At 41.0% G+C, this 17,275-nt stretch overlaps 1 protein-coding gene across 1 annotated transcript in view; it reads left to right on the top strand.

Moving 5' to 3' along the window:
• Positions 1 to 17,275, top strand: part of CLNK (cytokine dependent hematopoietic cell linker) — a 115,543-nt gene that overhangs the window by 84,901 nt on the left and 13,367 nt on the right. The window contains exons 14-16 of the mRNA XM_068974985.1: positions 1,953 to 1,993; positions 9,278 to 9,411; positions 14,728 to 14,805. Coding sequence (XP_068831086.1) covers positions 1,953 to 1,993; positions 9,278 to 9,411; positions 14,728 to 14,805 — 253 coding nt within the window. The remainder of the gene's footprint in view (positions 1 to 1,952; positions 1,994 to 9,277; positions 9,412 to 14,727; positions 14,806 to 17,275) is intronic.

The raw sequence follows: 17,275 nt of genomic DNA, 5'->3' as shown, positions 1-17,275 counted from the left end.
AATTCTCAAATCTCAACTCATAACAGGTCTTGAATCTGTCCATTTCCCTAGCTCCCAGGAAAACTTGAGAACCAAACCAATTTTGTCTAGATTAAGTGACATTCTTTTTCTGTGCTCACCTCTATGGTGGTGTTTACCCCATATTGTGATTGTGGTATAATTATGTCTTCCCTTCAAAAACTAAGCTGCTTCAGGGCAGAAGTCATGTCTTATTCATTCGCTATCTCCCAAAACATACAATGTACTTAGTAAGCACTCAATCAGTGTTTCTAAAATGAAAGAATTATCATTTCTGTTTTAGTTTAGGTGCTTTTTCTTCTATTTTTATAAACTTTGTACTTGAAACCTAGAATATCTTCAGAGGATATTACTCTTCTCTCAATATTTTCTAAAAATCTTGAAAAATTAGGGCAGTGAAATTTTGCTATCCAAGATTTTTAAATTAATATAGTATATATAGTTGCTGAGTCCAGCCCAGCATTTTTGTAACCCCATGGACTGTAGCCCACCAGGCTCTCCTATTTCTCAGATTTCCCAGGCAAGAATACTGGAGTAGGTTGCCATTTCCTTCTTCAGAGGATCTTGCCGACCCAGGGATCAAACCTGTGTCTCCTGCATTGGCAGGAAGATTCTTTACCTCTGAGCCACCAAGGAAGCCGATAGCTCTATATATTTCTGACTGCACTGGGTCTCTGCTGCTGTGTGCGGGCTTTCTCTAGTTGCTGGAAGCGGAGGCTACTCTCCGTTGTGCTGCGTGGGCTTCGCATAACAGCGCTTCTCTTGTTGTGGGGCGTGGGCTCTAGGCTTCAGTAGTTCCGACTCCCAGGCTCCAGGGCACAGGCTCAATAGTTGCAGTACAAGGGCTTTAGTTGCCCTGGGAGGCAAAGAGAATCTTCTTGGACCAAAGATGGAATCTGTGTCCCCAGCACTGACAGGTAGATTCTTATCCACTGCCTGGATAAGAATTGGGGAAGCCCTCTATGATTTTTTCCCTAGACATTTAACAAAATTTTACACTGACTCATAGTAAAGGGACCGTGAATTGAAGGCTTAGATAGCAAAAGAAGCCTGACCAGTGATGAGTGCACAATGCGGCGGTTCAATGATCCAACGGCATTGCTGTTTGCAAAGCAAGTCGTAGGACTCCAGGCTTCCATGGAAATGACGAAAACCAGATATGTATTCAGTTGATTTCATTGCTGCTGGTAAAGGGATGAATTTCGCTAAATTAACCCAGAGGTTTTGTTCAATTGCACAATCATGGCATAGAGCACGCTCCACGTAATTAGATTTAACTTCAGCAACACCTAGAGTTTAGAATGATGGTGCTGACCACAATACAAAATGAACCAGAAAATTCGCACTGTTACCCAAAGCTAAACATTAAGTGCTAAACTAAAGCTCTTGATAAACAGTCTTGGTAACGTTGTTACTGTATTTAGAAATGCATATTATTTTATTGTCTTTATTATATTTTTATAATCCTTTTTTTCTTTATGGAGTTCCTTCCTTTACACACAGTTTTCTTACCTAGCTCACATTTTAAGAGGAAATGAAATAATCTCTTTGCCCTTCTTCCTTGCTATGCATGACGCACCCTCAATTGGTAAGCAGTTATTAACACTACAGAGTAGGAGCTGTAGTGTTTTCTACAGTGACCATATCTACAAGGCAAGTCTGAAGTCACAGCTTCCAAAAGTAAAGGTTTATGATGCATGCTCACTGAAGTGACACGGAAAGAACATATATGAGTCAGTCAATTTGTTCCACATCTAATGTCAGTCTGTCTTGAGAAAGGAAGGAACCAGCCTCCTACACCTTACAAAACAGATGATTCTTCTAACTCATCCAGTAAACTATAAAGTGCTCTGTACATATGACTTAGACCATGAGTACTGACCCAGCTAAAGTAGAAAATACTAACATTCTTTCAATTGTAATATTTCCTTTAGCTCTTCATTCATGACACGCAACCCGACTGTGCAAAACCGAGGTAAGAACACTTTACCTGAGAATTATAAAAGAAGCAGGTAAGTCATGACACTATTGATATTCCTGCACCATGAATTAGCCTTTGTGAAACTAAGAGTCCCTCAGCTGATGCATGTAGATGTTAATTCTCTGGTTTTCATTGATAAGCACCATTGTATTGTGTTAATATCACATAAATTTTATCCACAATTAAATATGATCACTTAGGTGATTCCAGTTTTTTCCTCTTATGGACATTAGTTGTGAGAAATATTGTAGATGTCTTCCCTTGTATATAATATGTACATATTTTTCCAAATACATAATAGGATAAGTTCTCTTTTTAAGAGGGAAATGGCCACGTCTTAGAATATTCCTCTCTTCAGTGACACTAGATTCTGGTAGCTTAGTTGCTAAGTCATCTCCAACTCTTGCAATCCTATGGGCTATAGCCCACCAGGAATTTCTCAAGTAAGAACACTGGAGTGGCTTTCCACTTTCTCCTCCAGGGGATCTTCCTGATCCAGGGATCAAACGATATCTCCTGCATTGCAGGAGGATTCTTTACCACTGAACAATCAGGGAAGCCCAACCCTAGATGTAGTTTCCAAATTAGACATATCACTTTGACCAACAGCTTATGAGAGCCCATTGTTTCCTATCCTCTCCAACAGTTGTTTCCTGGCAAACTTTTAGTTTTTGCCATTCCACTGGTTGTAAAATATATTTATCATAAAAAGAGTCTGTGAAACAGAGAAAATAAAACCAACCTCTTACTAATTCATTGAAAAGATAAAAATCAGAAGGATACCGTGTCTATGGAGATGTCAAAAGTAGCCTATAAAGATAGTGTTATATCACTCTTGGTGATGGGTTTTCATATTGTTAGTATTATTTGGCCCAAACTAGATATACCATGTTCTTTTGTCTTTCTTTCTTCACTCCCTATGCCATAGAGATTCTGTGTTCAGGCCTAATCTTTCAATCTTTCCCTGCTGAGCCACAGAATGGTGGCTGGACTCCATGGGACAGAGTGGAAAGACTGAGGCTTCTGCCGACCTTGACCCCACTTCTGCCTCTTTGAGCTTCACACTCCTCCATCCATAAAATTAAAATAATGATATTAACTCACAGGGTCCCACTTCTGTCTCTTTGAAAATTCAAATACTATTAACTAACAGGGTTAATACACACACACACACACACACACACACACACACATGCACGCACACACACACACACACAGCCCTCTGCTTAGCACATTGTAGGCAACTGACACATTTTAATATCCTTCCTTCTTGTTTTGCATTTCCTTTCCTTCTCCAGTGATTCTCTCCCTAACTGATCCAGTGAGACCAAGAGATTCCTCCGTCACCTCCATCATGTCCTTATTTCTCTTTGCCCTGCACCATCTGGACCTTACATGGGGAAACCAATATAGAAAACTCATATCCCCAGATGTATGCATCCCTAATAAGAGTTTCCCAAGAGAGGACTCCTTTTCTAAAGGAGGGTGGCCACATGGCTCGATTGCTAGAAATTGAATGACAGAAACAGCAGTCTTGGAGGCCAGATCTTGGTGTATGAAAAGAAAAAGACCTGGAAGATCCAGGTGGAAGGTCCAGGGGCTGAATGAGCCAGGAAAGGCTTTTCAGATGGGGGTTTTGAAACTGGAATTATTGCAGAGATGGAGAAGCAGAATCATAGATTAAAGAGGAATCCAGAGTCTTGACTTAAAAGACAAATGAACACATAAAGAAATAAAGAGCAGTTGAAGAATGGAACAGTGGTGTTAGTGAAGTGGAAAGCCTTCAAAGACATGAGTCCAGTCAAGCATCCTCTGACTGGGAGTGTATCATTCATACTGGGGTCATGTAGACTGTTCTCTACTCATCGAAGAAACAGGTCTGCATAAAGAAACATCCTGGGATGGACAGGGAAAATGTTTTTATCTCCAGTGCCTTCAAACACCATTAATTCCTCTTTGGGGCAACAAATATCCACCACGCACGTGGTTTATGCCCCAAATTGGGCTGGGCCTAAGAATACAGAACAGAAACAGCCTCATCCTTTAACTGACCAGTGCTTGAACTTTTCCATCAATTTATTCAGAGATTCATTCTCCTGGGTAAAAATACACCCTTGGGTCACCAGTGCCTGGCAGAAATTAGGTGCACAGAAAACAGGACACAATCCAGGCATGTGCAGAGCTCTGAGTCTAGCGGGCTCTCTAAAGTTTGCTAGTTTTAAGTTGGATGTCTCATGTGAGGGGGACAATGTTCCACAGGTAGAAGAGGGAAACTTACTTCTCCATCAATGTAGGTATCATCATCTCAATTTAACAAGTGAGAAAAGACTTTGAAAATATTCAGTTATACTTCTTTTTAAGGATGGTACTTTTTATTTATTTTTCAGGAGTATAATTGCTTTACAACATTGTGTTACTTTCTGCTATACAACAATGTGGATCAGCTATATGTATACATACATCCCCTCCCTCCTGGGCTTCCCCTCCACCCCCCAATCCCACTCCTCTATACCACCACAGAGCACTGAGCTGAGCTCCTGTGCTATACAGCAGCTTCCCATTAGCTGTCTATTTCATACATGGTAGTGTATATATATCAATTCTACCATATGCCCAATTACAGTTATTCTTAACTGTTCAGTTAATGTTAATAAATAGGTTTTTCTCAATTTTCTGATAAATAAATTCAAGCTAAACTACTGGGAGCCTAAGTAGATGGATCTCTAGACAAAAAAGAAAATTATCTTGATATATTGGAAGAAAAACCAGAAAGTTTGGGTTATAATTAAAAATATTAACTTTTGAGATGTTGGATGATTTCTTTTCTTTATTTCAGTTTTTGTCCACTAAAGTTTTTTCTATTTGCATTTTATAAATTTTTTGTCATACGTGACTCTTTTCTTAGAAATTTTTTGTTAAATTTTATATGGGGTAAAGTTAAAATAGAGATATTACTTTGTCAACAAAGGTCTGTCTAGTCAAGACTATGGTTTTTCCAGTAGTCATGTATGGATGTGAGTGTTGGAATATAAAAAAAAGCTGAGTGCAGAAGAATTGATGCTTTTGAACTGTGGTGTTGGAGAAGACTCTTGAGAGTCCCTTGGACTGCAAGGAGATCCAACCAGTCCATCCTAAAGGAAATTAGTCCTGGGTGTTCATTGGAAGGACTGATGTTGAAGCTGAAACTCCAATACTTTGGCCACCTGATGCAAAGAGCTGACTCATTTGAAAAGACCCTGATGTTGGGAAAGATTGAAGGCAGGAGAAGGGGACAACAGAGGATGAAATGGTTGGATGGCATCACTGACTCGATGGACATGAGTTTGGGTGAACTCCAGGAGTTGGTGATGGACAGGGAGGCCTGGCGTGCTGCGGTTCATGGCGTTGCAAAGAGTCTGATAGGACTGAGTGACTGAACTGAACTGAAAGTTAAAATTTGCTGATAAATAGGTGTGAAGAGCTGCTTAAAATAAAATGGTTTTAAGTTTCAAGAAAAGCTCTAGAGCTGTTTCTTTATTAACACTGTAACATTAGTAGTAGCATTCATTGAGTGACTAGGATGGGTCAGGCTCTGTGCTATATAAGAGATTTACATACATAAGCATTTTTAAATATTAGTAATTATTCATATCAATATGGTTCCATCAGTAAGTGTTGATATCAGTATGGTTCTATTGATATCAGCTTTTAAATATTAGTAATTGATGATATCAGTATGATAACAGTATGTTTTATCCATACTATTTTCATTAGACTATCCTAATTTTCTTGACCACTTACACATATTATCCCCAATGTTCTTCCATTTACTCTGTGTCAACCTCTTTATTAAATATATATATATATATATTTACTTATTTATTTGGTTGCACAAATTGTTGTGGTCTTAGCTGTGGCACACAGAATCTTCAGTCTTCTTGTGGCAGGCAGGATCTTTAGTAGGGGCATGTCAACTCTTGCAGGGGACACAGGGGACTTGGGTTTGATCCCTGGGTCAGGAAGATCCCTTAGAGAAGGAAATGGTAACCCACTCCAGTATTCTTGCCTGGGAAATCTCGTAAACAGAGGAGCCTGGCAGGCTACAGTTCATGGGTTGTTGAGAGGAGAGTTGGACATGACTGAGCACGCACGTGCGCGCACACACACACAGACACACGCACACACGCACACATGCACGCACACATGTGCACGCACGCACGCACACATGCGCACACACACACACACACTAACTCTTAGTTGCAGCACATAGTTTCCTGACCAGGGATCGAACCCTGGTCTCGTGTATTGGGAGCAGACTCTTAGCCATTGGACCATCAGAGAAGTCCTCAATCTCTTTATTAATGTGACTCTCCATTCTCCAGGTAGGAGAGTCCTATTTCCTGGGATTATAAAACTCAAATGCAGTGCTTTAAGTAAAACTTTCCAAAGATTACCACCATTACTTTAGAACAAAGTCAACTAAATTCTTGTAGTGGAACTACATACTGGGAATTTCACTCGTTTATTAAGCAAAGATCCATCCAGGACTTCTGGTGAAATTACATGGCAAAGTTGTTTTTTTTGTTTTTGTTTAACTCATTCTCTGAATAGACGACAGGTGCACAGAGCTGTTTCCAAACGCTCTTTTTCAAGTAGGATTCTTAAATATTCAAGCAAGGCACTCAGAGTTGAAATACAATAAATCAGTTGCCACAATATCATGAAAAATTCATAATCACTGAACACATGTATGCTACGCAAACTGATAGGAAATGCTGATAACAGTTATTTTCTTCTCTTAAGAACGTTCTCACTGTTTCGATCCATGTTGAAAAGATAGTTATGGCTATTTAAATAATAAGTCTTCTTGTACTGCTTCATTAAAATTTAAGTGACCAAACACTTTCCTACAACAAACATTTGACACATGTATTCCCTATATTCTCAGACTCCACATTAAAAGTCACAATCCTTGGAATCCTCAAAATAGAACTTTCAATGTTTCAGGAGTACTCTGCTCTTCTTAGTAAACTTACAGAGAAATCCGGCATTTTGATGACAAAAAAGAAACAGAATAAATACACATATAACTTAAATGTTATGGTAACTGGCATATAAATGTTTGCTAATGTTTTATTTAGCACCTTGCCTTAAAAAACATAGTGTGAAAAGTATTCCATTCTTTCAAAATTCTTATTAAGCTACTGACCAGAATTATAACTTCTTTGTTCTCTAGACTGAATTAAGACTCAATAACTTATAATTCTGCCTTCACATTAATAACTCCTTTTCCATTTTATATGTTATCATTGTCCAGAATTTTATTTTATTATGATGCTGTTTTCATGCTCTCAATGATTTGTCATTTTTATACAGTTAATTCTTGCTTAAAATTACTAACATATTTATAAATATCTTTGTTAAGCATTCCTTCTAACAACTGACTTCTTCCTTGTGACCTTCAGCCAATTCAGTTCAGTCATTCAGTCATGTCCGACTCTTTACGACCATATGGACTGCAGCACGCCAGGCCTCCCTGTCCATCACCAACTCCTGGGGCTTACTCAAACTCATGTCCATTGAGTCAGTGATGCCATCCAACCATCTCATCCTCTGTCATCCCCCACTCCTGCCTTCAGTCTTTCCCAGCATCAGGGTCTTTTCCAATGAATCAGCTCTTTGCATCAAGTGGCCAAAGTATTGAAGTTTCTGCTTCAACACCAGTCCTTCCAATGAACACTCAGGACTGATCTCCTTTAGGATGGACTGGTTGGATCTCTTTGCAGTCCAAGAGACTCTAAAGACTCTTCTCCAACACCACAGTTCAAAAGCATCAATTCTTCTGCGCTCAGCTTTCTTTATAGTCCAACTCTCATATCCATACATGACTACTGGAAAATCCATAGCTTTGACTAGACGGTCCTTTGTTGGCAAAGTAATGTCCTGCTTTTTAATATGCAGTCTAGGTTGGTCATAACTTTTCTTCCAAGGAGCAAGCATCTTTTAATTTCATGGCTGCAGTCACAATTTGCAACGATTTTGGAGCCCCCCAAAATAAAGTCTGTCACTGTTTCCACTGTTTCCCCATCTATATTCCATGAAGTGATGGAACCAGATGCCATGATCTTAGTTTTCTGAATGCTGAGTTTTAAGCCAACTTTTTCACTTCCTCTTTCACTTTCATCAAGAGGTTCTTTAGTTCTTCTTCGCTTTCTGCTTTAAGTGTGGTGTCATCTGCATATCTGAGGTTATTGATATTGCCTTGTGACCTTAATTTCTTGAAATTCGTTTCTATTAGGTTTACTGGAATGACACAGTGAAAATATGTTATTTTTATTGCAGTAGAGAATACACCACATCAAAACTTGACAAAGTGGTAATATCTTAAAGCTTAGGTGCCATGTGAAATCAAAACCCTTTCCATGAATCTTTTGTATTCTGTTACTATGAAATCCATTGGTCTATCTTCCCTTTTAAAAACTCTTACCCAGACATGATTTTGTAGCATCATATATTAGTCACTTGGAAAACAGTGATTCACAGACCTGAGCAGATCTTTCCCACATTAAAATATTTTATGACATAATATTTTTTAAAATCACGTTTGTAAGTAATACCTCCAATCTCATCAGAAAAGTCCAACTGTGGCTATGCTATTATGTCACTGTGGCAGATACAAGTTTTTCCAAACTCCAGTTTGCGCTTGAAAAGTCTAATTTTAAACTTGGCCACAAATACTGCCAGTTGTTTTCCTTGAAGTGACAGCCTCACTTTGTTCATTTTTAGTAAAGCATCTGCCAAGTGCTCAATCTGAATAACTGTAATTTGTCTATTAGTCATTCTTTCAGGTTATAAAAGATGATCCATTAAAACAAAAAGTTATTCTTTTGCATTTTAAAACAAATGGTGTTTTCTGAGTTGGAAACAAGCTTGGCTTGTTTAAGAAACTAAGCAAAGTTCATTACACCCAGGACAGCATGGACAGTAGAGGATGGATGAAGAAATAGAAGAGGAAGATTATATAGGATCTTATTGACAGAAGTTTAAATATTTGGGTTTTCTTCCAGGTCATCATGGAAGGATGTGTACCACGGGTGTAGTAAAGTCAGAATTACATTTTTTGAAGGTGACTCCAGATGCCCTAGGGAAACAGGGACAAAATCTGAAGCAAGAGAACAGTCCAGAGGAGATTGCTTTCAAGAGTGAGATGATGGTGGTAGAGGCTAAGTTGCCATAGGCACCGGAGGGAGTGATGGGTTCCAGCATAGTCATATTTAAACATGAATTTGCTTTTCCCAGATCATAAAGAAAGCATGCCATCCTATGCTCCTCAGAGATGTCAGTCTCCAGCCGGCTCTGGCCCTCAGGAAAATCCACTACTTCATAAAATCATGAGCAGGAAGAAACCTTTCCCTGCAAGGTCTGATGGCAAGGTAAAACAGACACTTCCTACGGCACTTTTCTAGATGACCTTAGCACCTAAAGAGGGGAAGATCCCCTGGAGAATGGAATGGCAACCCTCTCCAGTACTCTTGCCTGGAGAATCCCAAGGACAGAGGAGCCTGGTGGGCTACAGTCCATGGGATCACAAAGAGTTGGACATGACTGAACTAACTGAGCATGCACACAGCACCTAAAGAGAGCTTTCTTGAACAATGCCTAAAAAGGAGATCATTACGATTGACCCTGAGATTTCCCTCTTCTGGCTATATATTATTGGGGGTTAATATTTTAAAAAATATTTTGCTGTAAAACACTGCATCTTGCCATTTCACTAAAATCTTCAACTTGCATATTTCCATATTCTAAAAGTGCTTTTTAAAAATTTAATCCAAAAAAAAGAGAGATATTTAGAACTGTGTTGTATGTGTATTGGTTGTTCAGTAGTGTTTTACAATTGATGAAGATTTACATATTGCAACTGTTTTTTCAACAAAAGATTCACAAGTTGTATGCTCATTTCATTTGAACAGTTCAGCAAGCATTTACTTAACATTTATTCTATACCAGACAACGTGCTAGAAGTTATGGTCTCTGCCCCAGGAGAGATGTAAAAAGGGGCAGAGATGCAAACAGATGTAACAGTAGATGGATTCTTGCTTGTCCTTCATCTATTTCCTGCTTTCTTTCTAAAATATTCTCCATTCCCACAACCAGTTCTTCTCAAGCCATGCTACACTTATACTCACCTATATGGGGGGATAAAACATTCTTTTAGTTTCTACCCTCTTCCCTCCATCACGTTGCAACATTAAATTAAAGTTTCTTTCATGATAAGGCACAGAAGGACATGTTCCTTCTGGGTCTCCATTCCAGAGCTTCATAGGCTAAGAGTTCTGCTACAGAGCTTGCAAAAGATTTTAAACAGGAGCAGAGCAAATAGAATATCTCTGGTCAGTTCACTTCAGTTCAGCCGCTCAGTCATGTCCTACTCTTTGTGACCTCATGGACTGCAGCAGACTTCCCTGTCCATCACCAGCTCCCGGAGATCGCTCAGACTCATGTCCATCGAATTGGTGATGCCATCCACTCATCTCATCTCCTGTCGTTCTCTTCTCCTGGGGACCGATCTTCCTGAGGAAGATTGAAGATCTTTCCCAGCATCAGAGTCTTTTCTAAAGAGTCAGTTCTTTGCATCAGATGGCCAAAGTATTGGAGTTTCAGCTTCCACATCTGTCCTTCCAATGAATATTCAGGACTGATTTCCTTTAGGATGGACTGGTTTGATCTCCTTGCTGTCCAAGGGACTCTCAAGAGTCTTCTCCAACACCACAGTTGAAAAGCATCAGTTCTTCGGTGCTCAGCCTTCTTCACAGTCCAACTCTCACATCCACACGTGACTACTGGAACAATTGCTCATATTCCTGCAATGTTCCAAGTGCCATTGGTTGTCCTTATACTTGGTGTTAATTTTGACCTTAATTCTAAAAGAAGTCTCATATTCTTAAGTTTGACTTTGCACATAGTTTGCACGTGGTATGCACATAGAAATGTTTGTGCATGGCTCTTCTATTGCCCCATCTTACATACCTGGCTTCCTTTTCATCATCTCCTTCATAAGCACTGGAATCCCAGAGTCCTACCTAGGTATCCATCCAAAAATTACACCCCCCCAGAACCTGGATTCTTCAGGCATGGGAGAGGTTTGCACTAAACCAGGATTTCCCTGATTTCAACTATTTGAATGCATGTTTATGATCTGTGGCCTATCCGTATATTATCTATAATAATGTTATACTTAGTAATATCTTTTAACTTTTCTTTTCATTTTACATCACTGCTCTATTAAACCAGTATTACATACATACACAGAAAGTAATCGTAAAACTAACCATGGCTTTCTACTTCTAGGTATACACCCAAAGAAATGAAAGCAGGGACTTGAACAAATTTTTGTACACTCATGTTGACAGCAGCATTATTTACAATAGCTGTGAAGCATAAACAGCCCAAAAGTTTACTAACAAATAAATGGATAAATGAAATAAAGTAACATTATTCAGTTGTAAAACGGAATGAAATCCTGACGTGTTACAAAATAGATGAACCTTAAAAACATAACACTAAGTGAAATAAGCCAGACACAAAAAGACCAGTATAGAGTCTACTTATAGAATAAGTAAGTTCATAGAGCCAGAAAGCAGAATGGTGGTTGCCAGCGGAGTTATTGTTGAATGTGTGGAGTGCTTTAGTTCGGTATGATGGAAACGTTTTGGAGTGGGATAGTGTGATGGCTGCCAAGCCATGTGAATGTGCTCAATGCTATTGCATTGTACACTTGAAAGTGGCTACACGGCAAATCATATGCTGTGTACAGGGGCTTTCCAGGTGGCACAGTGGTAAAGAATCTACTTCCCAGTGCAGGAGATGCAGGAGACGTGGGTTCCATCCCTGCGTCGGGAAGATCCCCTGAAGTAGGAAGCGACAACTCACTCCAGTATTCTTGCCCATGAGATCCCATGGACTGTAGCCCACCAGGCTCCTCTGTCCATGGGGTCACAAAGAGTCAGAAACAACTGAGCGCACACATCTTTTATCACATCCTTTAAAAAAATTCATTTTAGCTCAAACAAAACGAGGCTATTACATTGTAGTCGGATGCCAACACTCACTAATGGACCTCAGCATAAGGAGAGATTAGGGATGCCAAAACAAGAGACTTCCCTGGTGGTCCAGGGTTTAAGACTGCACTTCCAGTTTGATCTTTGGTCGGTGAACTAGGGCACAGGTTTGATCTCTGGTCAGTGAACTAGGGTCCCACATGCTGCGCAGCATGGCCAAAAAATAAATAAATAGATACATGAAAAATAAATAAATACAATCCATCCATTTAAAAAGTCTAGATATTTTTTAAAAAAATAAAAGAAATGTCATAGTAATATTAAGCACCAAAATGAAGCATCCCTGTTGGATTATTCAGAGGGCTGAAAAGAAAAGTGAAAGGGGCCCACCTCTCCCTCCAGGTCATTCAGAATTGCCTCACACTGTTCGAACAGCACCTAAACACACCAGCTCACAATCATGATCACACCTGGAGAACTACAGAGTTATGAAATCGCTAATAGCCATTCCCTTCTCCAGGGGATCTTCCCAACCCAGGAGTCTCCTCAAACCCAGGTCTCCCACATTGCAGGAGGATTCTTTACCAACTGAGCCACCAGGGAACCCCAAGAACACTGGAGTGGGTTAGCCTATCCTTCTCCGGGGATCTTCCCAACCCAGGGATTGAACTGGGGTTTCCTGCATTGCAGGCAGACTCTTTGCCAACTGAGCTACCAGGGAAGAAGTAGCTCCAGCTTCAACTAACAAATAAAATCAGAGTAGAAGCGGCACAGCATGACTGAGCCTTGCCAGGCTCCCAGACTGGCAGAGAAGCTCCCCAGAAGCAACAGACATGTCTCAGCACAGAGAGCTCCCTCTTCCACAGGGAAGTGGGGTTCTGGGCTGCCCTTTGTTCTGGAACCTGGTACCTGACTTTGCTGGAGGGGAGCAGGTCCTACCTCTGGACATCCCAGCACACACCCGCCCCTGGCAGTAGGGACTAGGTAAAGGGATTCATTCCAACGGATGCCTCAAGTAAGAGGTGACTCTGCCCGCAAGCTTGATGGAAGACAATGGCAGACCCAGAGAGGAGGGGGAGTGAGGAGCCTAAACAGATTCCAGGCAGCGGGGCTACTCATGTCAAGCCCTGAAACCATGTGTGTCCAGACAAGAGCAAGCACAGCTGGCTGGCCAGGCCCTCGTCCTCAGATCTGGTGGGGGCAAGAAGTGAGGGGGGAGAGTTGGGGGGAAGCTAGCCCATGCCTTTCCCAGTGGTGCTCACATGTGCTTGGTGAACCCATCATTGCAAGATCAGGCTTGTGCTGGGAGGACCAGGGATTTTGAAGACCAAAGATTTGATGGCACATCCCTAGTTCTTGCCACATGGAACAGAAGTTGACTTCCTGAGCCTCCACTGTCCTAACAGCGTCTGCCCTGCAGGATTCTTGTGGCCATGGACTGGGATAAGAATGAGGGAGGGCCTTGGAGATGCTGGACTCATGGAAAGGGTAATTTAGTAGTATTATCCTTGGAACTCAGTGAAGGAATTGCAGATCCATGGCGCATCTCCCTGACTGCCCTACCTCCTCTCTGATGTGGTGGATTTTATAATTAAAAGAAATAAATGTGTGTAAATATGATACCATGGCACAGAGAGAAAGCCAGACAGACTTAGGGTTCAAATCCCAGTCCTACCACAGGTGAGTTTAGGCAACTGACATAAAGATGCTCTCAGGACGTCCCCGGAAGTCGAGGGGTTGAGAGTCCACCTGCCAATGCAGGAGACATGGGTTTGATCCCTGGTCCGGGAGGATTCCACATGCCACAGTGCAGTAAGTCCATGTGCCACAGCTACTGAAGCCAGCGTGCCCTGGAGCCTATGCTCTGCAACAAGAGAAGCCACTGCAATGAGAAGCTTTCAAACTGCAACTAGAGAGTAGCCTCTGCACGCTGTAGCTAGAGGAAGTCCACGCAGCAACAAAGACCCAGTGCAGCCAAAAATAAATAAAGAAATAAACAATTTTAAATAAAAATTTTAAAATTAACTTAAAAAAATTTTTTAATTATCTTTCCCTTTCCCTTTTATTTAATTATCTTTCACTCCCCTCCTGTTTTTATGGTGACTAGGGCCTCGTAGGCATCAAAAATAACATACATCCCACCTCAAGTACAGGTTCAGAAAGCATTGGTGATAAAGGGTTCGTTATCCATTTTGAATTTGGTGCCAAAACACCTTTCTCAGTAGATGGAGTAACGTTTCTGGTTACTTTCAATGAAAGATCTGTCATGTCAATTTTACAATTCCTAAACTGCTGTTACTTTGTCTGTGTCCATCTCAAGATCAAGGATAGGCAGTTTTTACTGCATATTTTCTATAAATTCAACTGTGATCGGTCATTGAGTGTGTGTTCAGTCACTCAATCATATCCGACTCTTTGCAGCTGTGTAGACTGTTACTCGCCAAGCTCCTCTGTCCGTGGAATTTTCCAGACAAAACTGAAGTGGGTTACCATTTCCTACTCTAGGGGCTCTTCCCAACCCAGGGATAGAAACCACATTGCGTACATCTCCTGCATTGGCAGGCAGCTTCTTTACCACTGTGCCACCTGGGAAGCCCCATGATTTGGCACTAGTGGAACAAAAGCAAGCTTTAATTAACAATCCTTCCCTTTGACCCTAAAACACTCACCATTTCACGTGTACTGCAGGATGTCCAGCGCAACGAATGGTACATCGGAGAATACAGTCGCCAGGCAGTGGAAGAGGCGTTACTGAGGGAGCACAAGGTAATGGCTTCTCCAGGGCATGTTGGCATTGTTTCTGTAGTCATCCTAGAGTTTTCTGCCCATAGGTCACAGGCTGTAATTTCTCGCTGCTGGGGAGGTTGTCACTGAAAACGGGTTTTCAAATAATTTTAGATTTGAGACTTGGTTGTGCCACTTATCAGCTGTGTGACTGTCTCAATTTCCTGCTGCTGCTGCTGCTAAGTCGCTTCAGTCGTGTCCGACTCTGTGCGACCCCATAGACAGTAGTCCACCAGGCTCCGCTGTCCCTGGGATTCTCCAGGCAAGAACACTGGAGTGGGTTGCCATTTCCTTCTCCAATGCGTAAAAGTGAAAAGTGAAAGTGAAGTCGCTCAGTCGTGTCTGACTCCTAGCAACCCCATGGACTGCAGCCTACCAGGCTCCTCTGTCCATGGGATTTTCCAGGCAAGAGTACTGGAGTGGGGTGCCATTGCCTTAACATCTGTAAATGCAGGTTTCTTTATTTGTTAAATGAAAATAGTAAAATCAACCTTAAGGATCTATTTTGGAGACCAAATGTGGAGGCTAGGGTAGGAACAGAGGCTGCAATGGAAGGTGCTTTCCTTCTGCTTTGTTCAAGATTCATGTCCTTTCTATAGGTCTGCCCAAGGTATGGTTGGCTTTTTACATCTCACTTCTTTAAGAAATAACAGGGATGATAAATGCTGAAATAGTCAGGATGTGATAGGTCATGCTGTAGTAACAAACAGCCCCAAGATTTCAGTTGCTTAGCGTAACAGAACTGTATCTGTTTCTTGAGCTTCATGCTCAAGACAGGTTTGGGTGGGTAGACCCAGACTGCTAGAGGCTCCATCTGAGTGTATGCTCACACCAATCACACACTGGCTTTCAACACATTCTCTCAAATATAGTATGCTGCATCTCTGCTCACATTTCATTGGCCAGACTGAACCACATGACCAGACTCAACTTCAAAAGAAGTGGAAATGTGTGGGAAAAAAAAAAGTTCCAAAGCTACATGGGATCAAAACAAGAGAGGACCTGGGATAACTGTGATCAGATCAAATCACTACTACAACAATCATCACAAATAGAAAATAGTTGTTAAGCAACTAACTCTACTATGTGCCAAGAACTAGAATAGATTGTTTAGAAGTGACAGGAAGGCTCTCAGGACCAATGGAATATCAAAACTTATCCTCAGCTAATGATTGTTGAGTGAGGAAATACAAAAATGGATGAGTTATTTAATTAGGGGATGGGTGAATAAATGACAGGTCCCCAATAAATTTTAATAAAGCTTAGCTCTCAAAATTGATATCATTAAATTATTAATACACATTATATATAATTATATTATAATATATTGCTATCAAATTACTAAGTTAATTATATGTAAGTTGCTAGGGTAAACAGAATAATGCTCCTCCCACCGCAATATAGCCACTTTCTAATCCCCAGTATCTGTGTCTCTGTCACCTTATGTGGAAAAAAAAATTGCAGATGGAATTAAGTTTGGAATCTTGAGATAGGGAAATTATTCTGGATTATCAGGGAAGGTTGACTATAATCACAAGGGTCCTCATAAGAGGGAGACAGGAGGCTCAGAGTCAGCCTTACAGAGCCATAAGGCAAGCACTGGTGGCAGCTTCTAGAAGCTGGCAAAGGCAAGAAAACACATTCTCCCCTAGAATCTCTAGAAGGAACACAGCCCTGCTGGCACCTTGATTTAAATCCAGTGAGTACCATACCAGACTTCAATCCCCAGAACTGTAAGAGAATATATGTGTGTTAGTCCATTGAGTTCATTCAAATTTGTTATAGTAATAGTAGGAAATTAATACATCTGATAACAAAGTATCTTGAACGTATTGAACGTATTAGGAATTAGCAAAACTATCTCATTCTCTAGATAAGGCAACCAAGGCTAAGGTTTCAATTACAAGGTGGAGAAAGTGCCAGAACCTGTATTAAAGATCAGTGCTGTCTTCAAAAGATCACAGCAGCCTCTAGGAGCCACAGTAGTTCTTTATTTTCTAGAAGGGACTACAAAGGACTCATAGGTGGCTGGGTGGTGCTTGCCTCGAGGACTCTCCCTTCCCTCTCCCTGAGGAATCCCACACACGGCTGACCTCTGCTGCATCTAATGGTGGCATGGTCGTGCCCGCTCCAACCCTGTCTCTTCTTGGCTAATCAACCATGACACTCCCTGAGTCTCTTTCCCAAGGGAAAAATAGCTCTTAGAAGACCTACTTCCAGGAGCCCCTTGTGTGGATGGTGCTAGAAGGGCAATGTACATGCCATATAATGTCCTTCCCACTACACTTGGGCATTTTCAAGGCTCCCTTTCCTCCCCTTCTGTGTGCCTGTTTCCCAAAAAGCTTTGAGAAAACAGAATCTCAGTTGAATGACTTCATATTTTCCTATTTGGTTTGTCTCAGTTTTGTCAAAACATGTTTCCCATTTATGTAAGATAATTTAATTCAAATTG

The sequence above is a fragment of the Capricornis sumatraensis genome, chromosome 7, assembly GCF_032405125.1.
Source record: "Capricornis sumatraensis isolate serow.1 chromosome 7, serow.2, whole genome shotgun sequence".
NCBI lineage: Eukaryota > Metazoa > Chordata > Mammalia > Artiodactyla > Bovidae > Capricornis > Capricornis sumatraensis.
This window is presented reverse-complemented; position numbering and strand designations above follow the sequence as displayed.